Raw genomic sequence first — 20,069 nt, 5'->3', positions numbered from 1 at the left:
GCGTGACTCTGTTATGTGTGATGTGTGTGTATGTGTGAGGGAGGGGGTCTATTAATGCGTCAGTTTCCAAGAAAAAGTTCTGGGTAGTTTGTGTGTATTTGCATGGATGCATGTCTGCCAGGATGTATGTGGGTAAATTCTCGCTAATTAAACTTGGCTCTCCCACCTCCAGTGCCAGGGTGTGATGTTCTTCATGGCTCTGAGATCTATTTCTGATCCAAGTGCCAATCACACTCTAATCACCCAGCAACCGGCGTGCATCAGAGACCAAAAAATAGCTCTGTTGAGAAAGTACTGAAGTCACGAGAGGAGAACAGACGATGAAGACAATACATCGAACTTCATCTCTCTCGCTCTGTTAATTAAAAGTTTGTTTTGGTGAGGTCACAGGTGTGCAAACACTCGTCTAATATTATATTTCAGCCCTTTTTAATCCACGTCTCTTATTCTGTGCAAACCAAACTCCTATTTTTCTTGAGTGACAGTTTGCATATATGATACATTCTCACTCAGAGACACACTCCCGCAGGACATTACCTACAACAAGGCAACCCCATTTCATACATCTGCCATTCCCTGTCTAACATATCCTGCCTGACTTTCATCTTCTCAAAATGAATTCTCCTAAGCCCCAACACCAGCTAACACGACACACATAATACATTCACTTTCAGCTGTGAAAAACTCCCCAGAGAAATGCGATGTTGCTGTTCTCCTTCTTCCCAGTTTCTCTCTAAAAATAGGTGTTTTAAACTGTTATGGACTGGGATTTGATGTGCTTTAAGATTACGAGATTAATCTACGTAATTACAGATGATCTTACCTCGCATCACTGTTAGATTAATGATTTGACATTGCTCATTTGCTTTCTGGCAGAAAGTAAGATGAGAGGATCAATACCACTGTCATATCAGGTTCCAACCATGGGTATGGAGTTTATGAAATTTGAACGTGTTATGTCTTCTTTGTTCAGTCCATACAAAAACCAAAGTTTAAAAGAAAGCAACTTGGCATTTTACACGGGGTTATATACTGAACTGTTTCTCGGCTGAAAGCAGGCAAGAATAAAATAGCGTTTACACTTTGTTTTTGTATAGATTAAAGAAAGGCGATCTAACGTGTTGATTAGTGAAGGGATTGTGTTATTTTCAGACAGAGCCAGGCCAGCTGTTTCCCTTGTTTCTTTTCTTTGTGCTAAGCTAAGCTAACGAGATGCTGGCCGTAGCTTCATATTTAACACACAAATGTGAGAGTGCTATTAATCTAACTAGAAACTAGAAAGCAAGTCAGTGCAAGGCTGCTTCCAACTTTTAAGTCCACAGAGAGTTAATGAACAGTTCAGTGACAGGCCAAGGGGGTAAAGAAACCACGGTCTGATTGAATAGACTGGTGTCTGAAAATGTCAAGGTAAAGACTATTTAATAAAGCTGTGGGCATGATACATTGTAGTTTGTATGCAGAAGTGGATTGCTTTGACCAACTTTATTCACACTGTGAGACAGTAATTGGCTCAACCACAGTGATCTAGTAAATATGAGTTGACTTGTAGTGAGAGGACTTTATGAAAAAACTTGGCTTTGGCATGAATGAACATGGCAGTAGCTCTACTGATAATCTACAGAAATATTTAACTTATAAAAGTTAAACATTTTCCTCTGCTTATTATTATTATTATTGTTATTATTATTGTCATCATCATCATCATCATCATCATTACTATTACTATTATTACAGACCAATTTGCAGTCATTCCCACTTATCTGCTGAATTGTTTATTCATCTGTGTTTGGCAACAGAGTGTAAAACATTGCCCATTAGCTGCTAAATACTGTGTGAGCATGTGTGTATTTGTGTGTTGGTTTGTGTGCAAATATGTGTGTGTGTGTGTGTGTGTGTGTGTGTGTGTGTGTTTGTCATTACTTGATTATGTGTGTACAGTGAGTCTGTATGTGCACATCTGTTAGCTACTATATATGTATGGGTCTGTGTTTGTGTGCATGTACGTGTGTGTGTTGGTTGCTGATGCGGGAAGCTGTACTTGCACCCTCAGAGTATTTCCACCCATGAGAAATAACCAAAGCCTTTTCCATCTGGCTAAATGTTAGCTCAAGGCCTCTGTATATGTGTGTGTGTGTGTGTGTGTGTGCATTGCTGTACTGCTTATCAAAGCCTGTGCTGGCTCCACTGTTTTGCCACTCTCTCATGACAAATCAGCTTTAAATATTCTCCCTTGTTTCTCAGTCATGCTCACACATGCACAGAGGCATGAAAAAGACAAACACACACACACACACACACACACACCCTGGGGATGAACGCTGCATGCCGAGGGGTGTCAGCTTTGGTCAGCATCGGCTCTCGTCCCACATCTCTCCTCCTCTCTCCTCTTCACTTCCTCTCTTCCCTCCATCCTGCACCATCTCAACCTCTGTTTCCCTCTCTTTCTGACCCTGACAGTAAGAACAAAGCTCTAATTTTTCTTTTTTGGTTGACGTTAATCGAAACCTGATGTAGATTCTCACATTTGAAAATAGTTCATGCTTAGGGAAAAAGCCAGACCTGTGTTAATTTATTTAAAATGGTCAAAAACACAGTGCTTCACTACTGTATCTCTCTCTTCCTCTTCTAATCTAATCTTACTCTTTTCTTTCACATTATTTTTTTGGTTCTGCTCCACCTCTGCTGCTAAAACCAATTAACTTCGATCACTTTCTCTTATGCAGTGCGCCTGCATGTTTTTTTGCAGTTTCAGTGTCAAAGTGTGGGGAATTGGGATGTTGGAGTGGAGCGTTGGCATGGAGAGGAAGGCTGAATATAGAAAGGACTGAGAGACTGGAGGGACCTTTCAGTAATTCTCCAGTCAAACTAACAAAATGAAGATCTAGAAGGAAAATGCATGTTTAAAAAAAAAATTGAGTGTGTTAGTGTCCAGTGCATTAGGCAGGCCACATAGGCATTCATCCGAGAGCTACATACGTGCCGAGGCAGCTGCGGTGTACGTATCAATGAATTATAGAGAACAGCAGGCCTATATATGTAAGTATAAAAAAAAAAAAAAACACCCTACATGCATTATGTGCCTTCAGTTGGACACAACAGGGCTGCTCCATTAGCTTTATAGCCACAGAGTTGTGATCAGAGAGGTATCATGGAATTGTTTTGGAAATGTCATGTCATGTCATCTTCATCATCAAAATCTTTGATGATGAAGAAACATTGCTTTATTTCTAATTACCACACAGGCAGTTACCCAGTAAGGGACAGATGTATGGATGCATTAAGGAGGCTGGTAGAGCATTTGTCCCAGTGGCTACTCACAGAACTGCAACTAAAAAATCCCATGAATCCCATTTTTCCTTTAGACCACCATTTATAAAAGAGACATCTGTAAAACTGTTGATGCAACACCTCCGACTGCAAACAAGGTCAATACACTTCCTATTATGAATTTTTAATCCATGGAAGTTTTATATCTGTCTTTTAACAACAGGGCTGTGATGTCCTCCAGTACGAAGCACGAGTAGTAGAACTATTTTGACTTTCAAATGTTTAAAGAACTTTTTCTATCCTTGTCCTATTATCTACTGTAACTTTTCTAACTGGGTAATATATTAAGACTCGGCTGAAACATCTGCTTAGAAGGGAACCAAGAAGTTTCTTGGTTGCCTGGTAACATTATCATGTAGCACTTTCTATTTCGAGGCTTCTGGGAAATATCGGTGTCTCAGTGACTTCAGTGACAGGACTGTATAGATATTGATGAGTCACACACTGACTGAAATCCTCCACAAACAGCTTCACACGTTTAACTTCCCACATGCAAACAACTCACAAGCAAATAAAACCAAAGTGTACGGTGTCCTTTATACATGCAGTTTGCACACACTGTCTTCAGTCCTCCCTCTTCTTGTGTTCTCTCTTGCAGTAAACGTATCATATGGACATATCAGGCGGACGTCCATCCACTCATTTCTCCCTTTCTCTCGTTGTCTCTGCTCTTGGATCCCTTTCCTTCACTCCTCATCTTCAGGACAGTAAAAATAAAAGTTCCTCATGACCTAGCACTTGTCCCTGTAACCCCTGCCAGGGGACAATTTTAGTACAATCCAAAACACTGTAGGGTGTTTGGCTCTCTCCCTTCTCCACTCATAGGAGGGGTTACACTCTTTGTGTGTGTGTGTGTTTGTGTGTGTGGGTGGATGTTTTCAGTGTGAGAGCGTCAGCAAGTGAGAGGGTGAGAAAGCATATGTGTGTGCTCTGTAAGCAAATACCTATGTTTAAAGATGTTAAAGATTTTGTGTGAGGGTGATTGGGTGTATGTCTGTGTGTGTGTGTGTGTGTGTGTGTGTGTGTGTGTGTGTGTGTGTGTGTGTGTGTGTGTGTGTGTGTGTGTGTGTTCCTTTGAAGCCCACACAAAGGCATGTGCTGTGACACGGACAGAGGAGGTTAGACAAACATTCACAGACATGACCAAAACAGTGTTTACTGAGCTCACTCATTCTCTTCACAAGGACTGCACACACCTCAGAGACGACATCTTCACAGGGAGAGAAAGTAGGAAGTGGAGCAGAAAGACAGACAGAGACAAGAGTACATGAAGGACAAAATGAAGGTGAAGAAAGGTTGAGAATCAAGAATGAGAGAGCAGAGATGAAGGACAGCAGGCTGGATGAGGGAGAAAGAGGACGAGAGTGACTGAGTGAAGTGGAGAGGGACAGGGGTGAGAAGAAGAGGAGAGTGAAAAAAGAGAGAAAGTAAACGCAGAGACAGAATGGATAGAGAAAGAGAGGATAGTTGCAGCGGAGAGGCAGATGGGGAAACACTGCTGCAGCTACTGTACTGTGAAAAGAACAAGGAAAGTCCACCAAGCCCCAAGATACTTCAACACATCAAACACTGTATAGGCTACACCAAAGAGAATGTCTGAGTTAGACTCATAAATAAGCGAAGATACTGTTTTGTATGCATGTGCGAAGTTGTGTGCATAGTTGCATGTCACTTGTTGTGATGTTGTGCCGATTTGTGCAAATTCACCATTGTCTGGCTTTTTCTATCTATTTTCAAAGGCAAAAACAAAGAGGAGACATCAGTGGAGAGCTGTGACTCACAATGCATTTAATTTTTTTTTTTTCTTTGGTACTGGAGCTTTTTAGCTTGGTCCTTACATCTTCAACAGCAAGTGTCAATGGTTCTTTTGGGCCTTTGATTAGCATTAGCATCCACTTACTGTTTGCGAGTGCCTCTCAGGGATCTATGACTCAACACCTGTTGATGGGGACAAATTAGCCTAATGGGTACAAAGAAGAGGGATGAGGTGTACTCTGCCAACTAGCGTGGAAAATCGGTGGTTAAATAGCTGAAAAGATAGTGTTCATTTTTTTTCTTCTCTTTAATTCTCAAACCTCTTCAGAACATTGATTTATAACAGTGAATACCAGCTCAGGTTATAACTCAAGGATATTACGTGTTGTAAATGACTTGAGAACCAGTGAATTTACTTTAATTGTGTTATTATCTCCTGAAGGAAAAAAACAACAGCAAAAATGTTGTTTTTGCTGCACCTCAGAAAGTATGTGCCCCATTTGACCTGCACGTACGAGCAATTTTCAGATATTTCTAAACTGCAGTTAAAGGACCATGTCAGGGGTTTGCACTTGTAAGCCACAAATTACATTACTGCCATGTTTTTCAAAGCATAACAGCATTTTTATTGTCCATGGTGTACCTGGAGGATCTTTAATCATTAACCTGGAGTATTTTTAATCATTGTTTTTGACCTGTGTGTTGTATAGCTGGATGAGAGTCTTCATCAGTACTCAACAATCAATCAAATTTACTATGCTTATTAATGTCTGTGTCAGTGTCAACGCACTACATCCTCAAATCCAAGTTGAAATGCGTGTGAATGGGAACGGGACACAGCTTTGCTCCTGTTTCTACAAGCTAATCTGCGTATCGCACTAAGCTAACATCCATACATTCTCCTTGCCTCGCGCCAGTCCACTTAGCATGCTCCAGTCCTCTGCTGTGATGTTCTCCTGTTTAACATCTTGGCTAAGCTTGCTGAATAATGCAGAGGGGACCAGCACTCGCTGAGTCAGCACTGACGGCAGGTCAGTGGAGACGTTTTGGCTGAACGGCTCTGGCAGCCCTGACACACAAGCAGTCACATGGGTCCTAATAACTTGTACAGCATACATGCGTGGATATTTACACATATATATGTATAAACATAGAAAGAAAGAGAGGGAGAGAAAGCCTCAGGTATATATAGGGGTAGTAGAAAGCCTATCAAGCAAGAGATGGGGATGAAATGCACAATAAAGCAGGTTTCATAGATTTTGCATTTGCCTTAATAACAATGCATTATGGAACACCAATTAGGTGTAACAGTTGCTACTTTATATCAGTAACTTCACTTACATTTGTCTTCTCTACAACACAGCCTAAATAAACAAAATTGGAAAACATTAATAGAGGCAAGAAAATAGATAAGTAAATATAGAGTATCAAGCCACATGTTTGTATATTAACATATATACTAATATATACTAAAAATGTAATGTGAAATATTAAATAATAACAAAATGTATTCACGAGGATAACACATAAAATGCAGCAGCACGACAACATTTACAAACTCTCAGTCACGTTTTGCTATGTTGCAGCGTTATGCTAAAATTGTTAACATTTATTCACTCATCAGTCATCAGATTTTTGCAAAATCATTAAAATGGAAAAGTTTCTACACCTTGACTTGAGTGCACCTGGGGTAAATTTGGTTGATTGTACATAATTTGGAAAGACACACACCTGTGTGTATAAGGTTCCACAGCTGATGATGCTTATCAGAGCAAAAACCAAGTCATAAGCACAGGAGGAACTGCCTGCAGAGCTCAGAGACATTTCTGCAACATTAAAGGTTCCCAAGAGCACAGTGGCCTCCATAATTCTTAAATGGGAGAAAACTGAAACAAGCAGGACTCTTACCAATAAGGGCCTTGGTAAGAGAGGTGACCCAAAACTGGCTGAACTTCAGTGACCCTGTGTGGAGATGGGAGAAACTTCTAGCAGGACAACCATGACTGCCGCGCACCACTGATCTGAGCTTTATGGCAGAGTAGCCAGACAGAAGCCTGTCCTCAGTGAAATTCTGCATAGTTTGAAAAAAAGAAGCACTTAAAGGGTTCTCAGACCGTGAGAAACAAGATTCTCTGGTCTGATGAAACCAAGATTGAACTGTTTGGCCTCAATTCTAAGTGTCATGTCCGGAGGTATCGCTCAGGACCTGCTCAGTACCATCACAACACTGAAGCATGGTGGTGGCAGCATCATGCTGTGGGGGTGTTTTTTTTCAGCAGCAGCGACAGGGAGACTGGTCAGGCACAAAGAACATTGATATCCTTAAAACCTGGTCCAGAGCACTGAAGACCTCAGACTGGGCAGAAGGACCATGACCTTAAGCACACAGCCAAGACTCAGGGACAACTCTGGGAACGTCCTTAAGTGGCTCAGCCAGCCCTGACCCGAACCAGACTGAACATCTGTGAAGAGACCTGAAAATGGTTGTCCACTGATGGCCCTCATCCAACCTGACAGAGCTTGAGAGGATCTTCAGAGGAGAATGGCAGAAAATCCCCTAAATCCAGGTGTGCAAAGCTTGTTGCGTCATACCCAAGAAGACTTCAGACTGTAATCGCTGCCAAAGGTGCTTCTACTAAGTACAGAGTAAAGGGTCTGAATTTTTATGTTAATGTGATATTTCAGTTTTTCCTTTTAAAGAAATTTGGTAAAATTTCAAAAAATTCTGTTTTGGCTTTGTCATTATGTGGTATTAAGTGCAGACTGATAAAGGGAAAAATAAATCTGAACAATTTTAGCACAAGGCTGCAGCATAACAAAATGTGGGAAAGTGAGGAGGCGTGAATAGTTTCTGAATGCACTTTGTACAAAAATTCTTGTAGAACGCACACAGTCTTGCACACATGCTGTGTCACACAGACACACACACACACAGCTACAGCATTGCAGAGACGGAAGGATGGAGGAGGAGTCAAAGGAGAACGTCTGACAGAACCCTCCATCTCGCTAAATGAGGAGGATGAATTACAAATTCCTGGAAAAATGTGAGAGGGAAGACAAAAAGAGAAGACAGGAGGGAGTGATAGATAAGACAGAGAGGAGACTGCAGGAAGGAGAGAAAGTAAGAGAGGAGAAAGGCAGGTGGGTGTGGGAAGCCCGCTCAAGTTGTAACGACAGATTGTGAGGAGGGTTTGTGGGAGGGGCAGGACTGAGAGAAGCAAAGGATGAGGGATGAGAAGGGCTAGTCCCGGTGTAACCTCCTACACTGTGATGGAGTGTATTTACCAACACTTCATCAGCAGTATCCTCCCTGTGTGTGTGCAGTTTGTGTGGCTTGATGCAGAGTGTTACTTGGCATGTGCATTATCTTCCAAGTTACCTCTTTGTCTAATACTGTATCTGTAAAAATGTGACTCAACACACACACACACACACACTCCTGATCACAAATCAAACAGACAATGGATTTCTGTTTTGAATTTCTGGCTGAAGCTTTGATTGGAGACTGGGTCTATGTTATACATGTCACGTATTAAGAAATGCCAAGGGATTATTCAGATATGTCTAACATCTGTCACTCAAACTGGAAAATGTCAAGTATAGAAGCTCAGATACAACCGCACCACGTGCCTTTTTATGGATGTCTTGAGCTGCCTTTATGTGTGCAAGTGTGTGTACATGTAAGTGAGTCTGTGCGTCTGTTTCTACGTTAAGGACTAACGTGATAGTGCGTGTGCTGACGAGAGAGTATGAAAGTGTGTGTGTGTGTGTGTGTGTGTTCGTAAGGCTTGTTAGAGTAGCAGTTGGCTCCTGCTGACAGCTGCTGCAGTCTGAACAGCAGGGCTGACGAGGACAATCAATTAGCCCTGCATCACACTCACACACTCACTCATATTGATATTCACATAAATATGTACAGTATATACAGTCACATTATAATGAACATCTAGTGCAACAATGTAAGCACACAACTTTGTTTTGCTTTGTAATTCCATGACTTTATGTTTCAGTTTCTTTTTGAACTTTAGGAAGAACTGTGTGAAATTTTCTGTTGCTTTGCAGTGCTGTGTGTGCGTGCGTGCGTGCGCTAGCTAAGCCCCAGCTGGGGTAGCGCAAGTTTATCAAATATCAGCCTTGATCCCTCTAAGGGCCGCTTGGACGCTGTTTGCTAGATGTATGTTTGTGTGCGTGTTTGCTCTGAGCGTTGTGTGTGATGCTGAGCAGATGCTGATGTTTTGACAGCCATCCTGCTTTCAGTCTGGCTGCCTTACATCAGCTGTGAGTGTGTGTCCGTAAGTGTGCATTTGTGTATGCAAGCGCGTGCCCAAGTGCAGCATTACCCGTGTGTGTGTGTGTGTGTGTGTGTGTGTGTGTGTGTGTGTGGTCAGAGTGCAAGGTTAAGCAGTGGTCTGACTGTCAGTGTGTATCTGACCTTCTGTCTACCACTGGGATCACTTATCCTGCTGCAGGCTCCACAGTAGCACAAAACACCATCCTCCTGCCATTTCTTCCCCCCTCCCTCTCCTTTTTTATTCTTTTATTTTGTGGCTCTCTTTTGCTTCTTTTTTTCTGCCTGTTAACTTTTCATTCTGCCTCTCGCTCATTTTTTCCCCCTCTGATATCCTTCTAACAAAGCCTTATCCTTTTTCTTCTGTGCCTCTATCCATGTCCCCTATCCCCATTCCTCCATCTCTCCTCTGTATTTGTATTCTCTCTGCCTCTCTCTCTCCACACTCGCGCCTCTCCCTTCCTCACTCTCTGCTGCTCAGATACCAAAATTCACAGAGTTAATGATGAAATGAAAACAGGAAAGGGGGAAGCTAATGAAGACAAGAGGAGACAGAGGGAGAGGGAGCGAGACAGCGGGAGAAATGCTGAGATACACAAATGGAGAATCAGAGAGGGTGAGGGAAATGTGGGGAGAAACGCTGACAGTTGGAGAGGGAAAGATAAAAGTGTTTGACAGGGGAGGAAAAAAAAGAATCTTTTTCATTTTTGTCAGAGCACCATTGTCAGAGTAACAAAGACGTAGCTCTCACAGTGCACTAGAGGATTTGTCAAACTCTCTCTCTCCTACACACACACACACATATATATAAAACACACAGCATAAATACACAGTGTTTATCTCTTTCCTTCAGCAGGGACGAATCTCCTGGGGTGAGAGCGGCTCCTGCTCTCATCTCTCTGCAATGTCACTTCTGACATTTGTCATGTTCTCACCCTCACTTAGGCCCTGGTAGCAGAAACCCACTGGCATCATGCCATTTTTTTTTCTTTCCGGTATCAGTATCTTGTACTTTTAAAGTTTCAGCAGGTACTGACAACATTTGAAACATGTGATTCCTTGGTGTCTTTTTCTCTTAAGAAAACATCCTCACCTCTGCTTTTCACCTCCTGCACACCACTGTATTTTTCACAGGTTTCACTCTCAGGTGGGACCTAAAAATAACCCTTCACACGCAATGAATGACTCGATTACTAAATTCTTCACTAGCTGTGTTGTGCGACTCAGAGCTGAACATGTGGATGCATGGTTGGAGCTGGGGCTTACAAAGTGCCATATAAACAGCAGCAGTGCCAAGTGAATGCAGCAGAGTTTTTCAGGTGAGCAGCGCAGCAGCAGGAATGGCAACAAAACAAATGAACAGAGCACTCATCCTAAATACACTGCCCTGTTACAAAGGATTCGTTGGCTTCATGTTGCAAGTGCATGAGTTGAGTATGTTAGGCGTGAGTGTAGCAGCACCTCGACTACTTCACGAGCTTCATGATTATTTCCATCATCTGTTTATCTGTCCATTAATGTCAGAAAAGAAGTGAAAAATGACCTTCACAAGTTCCCAGAGTATTAAATTTACAGAGAAATTCAGCAGCTCTTCACATTTGAGAAGCTGGAATCATTAAATATCATTTTTGCTTAATAAATGTCATAAACTATAAATTTACTATCAAAAACGTCTGTCGATCAGCTAACCGATTGATCAGTCAGTGGACGTGAGGACTTTTAAAGCAGCAGCTCTCACAGGGCTGAGTAGGCTCATGCTGAATAGATACAGACTTTAGTGGGCAGAGCAACAAACAAACACCACAGACTGAAGCCTTCAAAGCCTCACAAGGGAGAGAAACCTGTGATAATGGGTCAAAGTTTTCATCAGTCTGCCCAAACAGACGCACGTGTGTCAGTTGGAAAATGAGCACACTGCATTGTCTGCCACACTGTGCATGTTCACTCTATTTTTTCGCTTTTGTATACGTACTTTGACATACATACACAGCTGGCTTTCTGTTATTATCCAGCAGAAATCCAAATATCTGCCAACAAGCTGCACAAGAGATTCTTTTAATTTCCCTCACAATCCCCTCAGAAAGCCTGGCTGAATGCAGCACCGTGTCTGAGGGGACATCAATGTAATTAACACACCAGCTGCAACTACAGTGGCATTGTTTTACACCAGAGTTATTTGTGTAAATATGAAGTTTACTGTGTTTTTTTTTTTTTAACGGAAGCTGATCTGGGTGCTTTTCTTGGTCCAGTACCTTACAAAGACACTTGTGGTTGCTTTATGTCTTAATTTGACTCCCACCAGTGTAATAATGTGTGTGTTGTAATCTGAATCCAGGACTCACTTTTTTCAGTCAATATCCAAGAGGTCTGTATTAAACCATGCATGTATAAACCTGACTAATGGAGACATTATAAGCCATATTTGAGCTCAAAGTCTCTTTTTTATGGCTGACTAGTTTCCTGGCATAGTGAAGGGCAGTAAATTTAGATAAGTTTATATGTTTAAAATTCATTTGGTCTGTTCAGATATATTTTTACAGTTTAAACAGTTTAGGTGAACTCACAGGTGCTTAGGTTGGAGCGAGCATTGTATTAGTTTCCATTTTGTAATGCAGATCTGTGCTGTAGGCCAGAGGATATCACTGCTCTTTGTTTTATACACACACAAGTATACATAGTTTCTACACCAACATCCATACACACACACACACACGCACACACAGTCCTCCTCTCTGTCTATCTTTATATCCGTAACACACTCACAAAAACAGATCAGCAGTTTTCTCATGCATTTACTGTTGAGTCACATTAGCTTTGTTTGTCAAGAACTGAGACAGACTGAACGCTGTGGGAGAAGCTTATCTACATCCTTTTAAAAACTGCACTGCACTTTCTCCTTTGCACACTCTATTTTCCTCCCCTTATTATCCTTCATTCTTATTCATCAGTGTTTCTCTCACTTTTGGGGTTGTTGTGTGTTCACAAACTCCCTCCTTCTCTCCAAACTTTTCTCTCCTTCTATGCCCGTCTTATCTCTCAGTCTCTTGTTTTCTTGTTTCACTGCTTACTCAGCACACTTCTCCTCACTCTCTATCACTTGTTTTCACACCTCTGCTCTGTCGCTTTTCATATCCATCGCTCTCTGTTTCAGTCTCTCTCTGCTCTCTCCTTCCCCGGCTCTCTCTTTCACGGGCTTGTCAGCTGTTTTGGTGAAGCTTGCATATTGTCAGACTACAACATCTCTCTCTTCAGTTCTTCTTTTCTTTACCCCACTCAACCTCTCATCTCCCCTTCAATTATAACTTTCCACTTGTTTATTCTCCCACTTTCTGCAGCTCTGTTCATTAATTCCCCTTTCCCTCTCTCTCCTCCTAAGCTCTCTGCCATCCTCCCCAAAAAATCTCATTTTCTTCTTTGCCATCACTTTTCTCTTCATGTTCCTCATTTCTTCTTCTCTCCTCTTTCATCCACCGGCCTCATCTCTTTCTTCATTGCTCCTTGCATCTCTCTTATCCCGTCTCTCTTTCCATGCTCTCCTGTTATCTGCATCCACTGTGCCAATCGGCTGGCTCAGCCACAAGACTGACTACACCCTACAAGGACTGAACATCTGTCTCCCTCTCTCTTTCTCTCAGGCTTGCTCTCTAATTCTCCTCTGCTGTGTCCCCCAACTCGGCTCATTTTCAGAAGTGCTTTATTGGCTTGTAAATTAAGTTATTATTGCCAAAGAAGACAATACACATCAGAGGAGATTAACGATTCTGCAGAACTCACAAGTTTGCATTAAGAAGTAAGTGAAAGAGCTGTCGGTTAAAGCAAGGTTATTTAATATAAGTAGATAAGCAGTAAGTAAGAAAAGTAAGAAAACTCAACTGTTACATTTCACAGCGACTGGTGTGTTAAAGCAATAGTTCAACATTTTGAGTAGTGTGTTGTTTTTTTGTTTTCTTGCTGAGAGTTAGATGAGAAGATTGTTATCACTCTCATGTCTGTCTGTTAAAAAATACGTCTGGAAAATACACCAACTAGCACATCTAAAGATCAGTAGTTACTAAATAATGACTAAATAAGCCTAATCACAGCTCAGCGTTTTGTGCAGATTTTTGTACAGACTAAACAAACAAGCAAACAAGCAAATTAAGTGAGGTGCTGTAACGTCTTATTTATTTATTTATTTATTTAATCTCTGGCTAAACAAGGCTAGCTGGAAACAAGGTAAAAAGTTTAAATGTTAAGCAACTGCTTTAAGTTTGCTAACACTCGCTAACATTAGCCACTATAAGCTACTGGTCATACCAGACCATGTTACCACAGAGTATATTGAATAGTATTGCATAGTATCGAATAGTATGCTTTAAATCATTCTTATTCTCCAGTAATTCTCATACTTATGGTAATTTCTTATGGATTTAGATAGTAATATCCCATTTCATTATTACTGTAAGGTCAGATGGTCAGGTTAGGAATAGTTTTAAATTAGGAGAATCATCATTGTATTTACAGTCTACATTGTTAATTCTTTTCTTTCTTTCTTTTAGAGAATTTGCATCTCATAAAATTGGAGATTCACAGAATCACATAATTCACATAATCAGTTTCTGTAAAAGGCTATTCTGTGTTTGGATAATCTCGAGGAATTCATTGTTCTTTTAAACAGTCACATTTGGGGCATGAGGTGAAGAAGCTTAATTACATTTCCACTTCACTGAGTGTGCACGAGAGTAACCTGGCCATCCCAATCTGGGAAATCTGACTGTGTATGCTTCGTCTGTGGCCAAGCTACTGTATGTTGACAGGGTCATAATTATGTCTTTTTTATGCCTTTTTCTTTTTGATTTAGTTTTGATCAGATCAGATAATCTGCTGGTGTTTGGCACTGTACTCAGTCCTGCTCTCCCTCTCCAGAAATATCTTATCTTTCCCCCCTCCAGTCCTCTCTATCAGTCCTGCTTTCTACCATCTCCTCTTTTATACTCTGTCCATTTGGCTTGCTGTTGATCTTGCTATCTCTCTTTCGAAGCTGACGGGGCAGAAAAGTGGAGGGACCGCTCTTTTAACTCGGCATATCTCCCTCCACACACCTATTCCCTCTCCTCCTTCTCTCTGCCCTCTTAACTCTTCTAAGCTCCCTCCTAAACTTCCCTTCTCCCCCGCTGCCTTCTCCTCCTAAAATCTGAGCACCACCTATTACATGAACCTACACCTCGCTCCACTCAGTTTCCAAGGCATCATCACGCTCTTTGCTTCTCTCCTGTTGCACACGCAACACACACTCCTCTCCTGTCAGGCTGCCCAAGTGGACACCACCCTTTTTTTCCTCTGTGCACAGGAGGAAAGGACAGTCTGCCAAACATTTCGGGGTGGGGTAGCTTTGGCTCATGCAAAGTGTACGTGTTGATGTTAGATGACAAGTGTTTGCTTGGGGATTCCCTAGAAAGGGAGATCCTGTAATTGTGTGTGTGTGTGTGTGTGTGTGTGTGTGTGTGTGTGTGTGTGTGTGTGTGTGTGTCGACCTGGGTGGGCGGGAGGGGAATAGTTCCATGTCGGGTGTCCTGAGTGTGACTCATGAATTCCAGTAACCTCAGTGACACTGAGGTACACTCCATGACTGACCAGGGCTTGATGAGATATGGCAAGATGGAGTGACCAGGTTCACGGCTGTCCACTCATTCCAAGAGTAAATCTGCATTTTCCTCCACCTCACAGTGAAGGAATACATTTAGGACACATTCATTTTAGAAAAGAGTTTATATTGAGATTCAATTACATTCACAAAAACTGTATGATATGATCAAAAGGGCCAGAAGAGCTACTAAATGAATTTTGAGATGAGGTTGTTTGGTCAATACACATGCACATTTTATTTTTGGATGCTCAAGCAAGTTTTAATATGTGCCTGTGAGAAGTTTAAATGTGTGCATATGTGGCATGTGTTATCAGAGGCAAGGCCACCTTGAGTTCTCAGATACACTCAAGGACCCCATGATATCACACTCACACTGATATCACTGTTGCCTCGCTCCAGAGTATGAGAGCACACATGCTTTTGTAAGCTGAAGGGCTCGTGTTGAAGATCTGTACCTGTGTGTGTGTGTGTTTGAGTGTATGTGTGTGTGTCTCGTTTTTGTTTATTTCTCTGTATTTGTTCCCTTTTTTACAGCGTGAATGTAGATCTTTTCAGTGTATCCACAATGAATGTTAAAATGTCTGTTGGTTCACAAAGGTTGACTAAATGTATTGTCCTTGCGCAGGTACCGTCTTTATAAGCGAGTGTGTGTGAGTGTGCCGGCGTGCGTGTCTGTGTCACTGTTTGCCACATTATATTTGCTCACAGAGCCAACAGGGTGAAATAGCTTTTGATTAAAAAGAGCTGAAACAGATGGGGGAAGATGGGGGAAGATGGGGAGATAAAGAAAGAAATGAGAAAGGGAGAGATTGAAAGAGAGAGAGGGAGCGAGAGATGGAGTGATGGAGAGATGGAGTGATGGAGTGAGGCATGGACTGATAAGACACGGCACTGAGAGTGGAAGGCAACTGATAAGAGGAGAACTATTGGAAGAAAGAAGAGGGGGAATCACAGAGATATGCCAGGAGGCTTTATAAAACATACTGTGGTTCTGTCACTGCCAGGAATATAAGTCATGCTCTCTTTTTAGCAGAATAGCAAGTTGCACTCTTTGATAAAGTAACACTTGCATGAAACAAACACTCTCTCTATGAAGGGTCTGGTGGTCTGTTTCTTCAGTAGGTTAAACATAGCACTGACTGCAAGCGTGGCCATTCTTTACAAGCAACATCACACATTTTTCATACTTCAGGTGAAACTGTGTGTGGTGTGAGTGTCAGGGTTGTACTTTCACACGAGTAGAAAATGCGTGTAAGTAATTTTGTTGCACAACTTCAATTAATATCTATAATATAATATCTATCTATATATATTGAGTTGACACTCATAAAGTCCAGTCACGCTCCTCTAGCAGTGTCCAGTGTCCATGTTAACAAAGTATGTCATGGTTGAGACCATTTATACAGAGTTGATGTGTTTGTCTGTGCTTGTGTCTGGGAGATGGTGTCAGTGTTTGACTACTGTATGCTTGCTGTCTGCCTGCATACATAAATATTTCTTTTGCTGCTTGCACACACACACACGCACACACACACACACACACACACACACACACACACACTTATCTGTAATAGGTTTTATCTGGGTCATCTGGTCTCTTCAGCAGAGATATTAAGTTGTTCAGAGCAAAAAGGCCAAATAGTGTTTACTTTGTTCTGTGTTCACATGTGTATTTCTGTTTTCTTTTTCTACACATACAATCTGTCCCCTTTAATGCACACACACACACACACAAACGTACTGAAATCTCAGGCAAAGAGCACAGACACACATACATTTAAATACACAAGGGTACACTCACAATCACATACGAAATGAGTGAAAGCTACGGTTCACTCCTGGACTGAAACATATCTAATCAGCAGCAGTCAATAAAATAAGGGAACCAAGCTCTCATACTCCGTATAAGCTGACTGTAAATGCATAAACAAAGGGACACACACACAAAAACATGCATATAAAGATAAGTTTTGGAACAGTGCATTACTGTAAGACTGTGCACTATCTAACAATGACTCTGTCTCAATACCAGCTAACACAGTGCATCATAGTCTTTGTGTAACTAAAGATCGTCAGAAGATCAAAAGAATTCGCTTTGATCAAATCTGATTTGTTATCTCCAGAACCTGATTATCAGATGGCTTGATAACTGTGTTAGGAGGATCTTCAATGAGTGACTGAAAAACTGAAACTGTTCAGAAGTTAAATAAATCTACCGTCAGCATCTAATAAGCCTCCAGCTTCGAGTTACTACCAAGATGAAGCATGTTTTCAGGCCTGTCTCTAAAGGAAGAAACTTGGAGAACAAGAGTTTCCAAAATCATCTCAGGGAGTTCCCAAATTCTGGATTAGTTTGACAGATGGCAAGTATAGACAGATCGGGGTTATATGCAACAGTGAGACAGCTTTTTCTATTGATTTAATTTTTGCCAAAATAATAATTCAGACAAACCTTGAACCTTGAAATGAATAAGAAAATAAATTATTTAAATGTTGCATGAGTGAAGTGTTTAACTATGGGAGAAAAACAGACCAAAGCAAAACCACAAAAAGAGAATTAGTGCTGATTTAACTTTATCAATTTACATCTTGGAGCAAGCCATTTCTTTGTCACCACTTGTTTTGTTTCCCTCCTGTCTGTCTGCCTCGTCTCACAATGCTGCTCAGCTGTGACTGTGCGGCGGCTTCTCTGATGCTGCTACGTCACTTATATTCACATGCGACTGGACAAGACTCAGCAACTCTTTTGCTTTTGACAGGTTGCAATCCATCATTCAAACATCTGTGGATGTTACGCACTCAGGTTAAAATATTAAGACTCTGACATCGACTCATTAGAGGTTTATCAAAGTATGTTTAGACTCTGTGCTCAGTGCATGCATGGCAGATTTGGTTCCAGTGTTTCGTAAACTAATTTCTCATGAACAGCTGAATGTAGTAACAATAAATAAAATAAAAAAAAATCTGATCATAAGAAAGTTTCAGAGGTATTTGATAGGGAGCAAAGGTCACTGGAATGTAGGCTACTTAAGTCTTGACCTTTCCCTCTATGTTACTCTTTCATTATAAACATACACAGGAGTGTGAGGTGAAACAGGCCTCGGAGGCAGTCGTCCAGGTTAGAAACTAATACAGTGGTATTTTCTTGTTGCCCTGCCAAAAGCAACCCTGCAGCTGTGTGCATGCGCCTGTGTGTGTGTGTGTGTGTGTATACGTGCATGTGTGTGCAGTTAAAGGTACTGTAGCACTGTGACTTTAGCCTCAGGGCCAAGTGAAAAGTAAGCACAGCGCACCTGCAGGAAGTTAGATAGGCAAGAGGCTCAGGAAACCTGAAGACTTTAGCTCCAGTGAAGGAGAGCTGCAATGAGGAGGTCCCACTCTTTAACTGGATGCTAGCAAGCACCCAGTTATCTGAGACATGCATGCTGCTTATTCAGTTTTCAGAATTGGGAAAAAAGTGTGACAGCTTGTCATCCAACAGACTTTGCTCTCCCTCATTCTTCACAGCTTCTCTTGCACCCTCTCTTTACATCATTTAACTTTTCTCAAAACATGTCTTCACTTTGCTGCTGCCTGCTCTCTCTCTCTCTCTCTCTCTCCCTCCCTCCCTCCCTCCCTACAAGCTTTTTCTTTTTGCCTTATCAGTGTATCAACAGGTCATTCACTACAAGCTGTCAGTCATTTGTCAAACTTGCAGACAATGGGTGTCTATTTTAAGCAACAACCAAAGCTACCAGAAGACCATCAGTCAATGCAAGAGAAATATTTTATAATTTTCTTAAAATTTCAATCCACAATCGATCCTCTCAAATCAGTAGAGAGAACATGGTAAAGACAAAAATAGATCCAGTGATGCATTTATGAAAAAAGCCTCTGCTTCATCTGAACTTTACAGCGAACAGAACAGGCCTACAGCTTCAAGAAGGCAAGCCACACATAAACTACAGTAATAACACCACCTAAGATTAAAAAATATTAATAATAATAATTGTAATAATTATTATAATCAAGTAGACTTTACCACACACATTGCCGCTACACTTTCACTACTGAGTGTTACAGAGACAAGGTTTCAGCAGTGAGGACACACTAAACACACAAGCAACGAGCGACAGTCAGAGAATGAAATAATAAAGACATCTCACCGTCTCTCCTGATGTTGCCCCTCATCACTCTGGCTGTGGAGACCTGAGCCCTCCCGACAGCGATCACAGTCCCCAACAATAAAACCATCCACATCTGGAAAACCACCGGTCCACACATGGTGTCAACAAACTCTTACACGCTTTAAGAAAGAAAATAATAATTGCCCTTCTGAGCTTCCAGTGGCTCAATTTAAAAAAAAAAAAAGTTTACTTAAAATACCCCGCGACCAAAAGAAAAGTTTGTGTCAAAACTAACTTTCCATTCAGCAACTTTAAGTTTACATAATCCCTCTCCCCCTGCCCGTAAATGAGAGCCACTTGTTGACTCCTGTGCCTGGCGCACACGGTGTCCCGTCCTGTGCCAAAATGCCCAAATATCCCAAGTGTTTGCGTTCTCCTAAAAGTTAAGCCACAGACGCCGAGAGCACAACTCCGAAACAGCTCAGTGCAGGTGGAGGATAATATAGCACCGTTCACGGTCAAACTTGGGATTATAGGCGCCGAACTTCTTATCGCTGTGAAGCCAAAAATTCTGTTCAGTCACTGAGAGATATCCCGCATAGTTCACTCATTTCTGTCTGCGCGTCTGCGCTATGAAAGTCAGCGCGTCAAACTTTGCCAACTGAGCTGTGCGCGTTCTCGATGTGTGTGAGTGTGTGTGTGTGTGTGTGTGACTGAAATATGGGTGTGTAAGTGAGCGAGATGCTCGGGGGGGACACTTAAAAATACACTTAAGTGAAAGAAAAAAATAATAATCATGACATCCACCATAGCTTTTCCTCATTTTTAAACACCTTCTATCTCTCTGTGTTATTTTACTACTTTATATTAGAGTTGGCACACTTTCCTTTGAAAGTGGAATGACATTTTTGTCGGAAACCCTCAGAGGAGAGGGTCACCACGGCCAGGCACAGGAGAGGAAACATAC

At 41.6% G+C, this 20,069-nt stretch overlaps 1 protein-coding gene across 1 annotated transcript in view; it reads right to left on the bottom strand.

Moving 5' to 3' along the window:
- The window catches only part of pdgfd (platelet derived growth factor d), a 48,010-nt gene extending 28,301 nt beyond the window's left edge, over positions 1 to 19,709 (bottom strand). Inside the window, exon 1 of the mRNA XM_041047296.1 lies at positions 19,142 to 19,709. Within this exon, the coding sequence (XP_040903230.1) occupies positions 19,142 to 19,259 (118 nt within the window). The 5' untranslated portion in view covers positions 19,260 to 19,709. The remainder of the gene's footprint in view (positions 1 to 19,141) is intronic.
- Positions 19,710 to 20,069: the final 360 nt, after the last annotated feature.

This window comes from Toxotes jaculatrix, chromosome 9 (genome assembly GCF_017976425.1).
Source record: "Toxotes jaculatrix isolate fToxJac2 chromosome 9, fToxJac2.pri, whole genome shotgun sequence".
NCBI lineage: Eukaryota > Metazoa > Chordata > Actinopteri > Toxotidae > Toxotes > Toxotes jaculatrix.
This window is presented reverse-complemented; position numbering and strand designations above follow the sequence as displayed.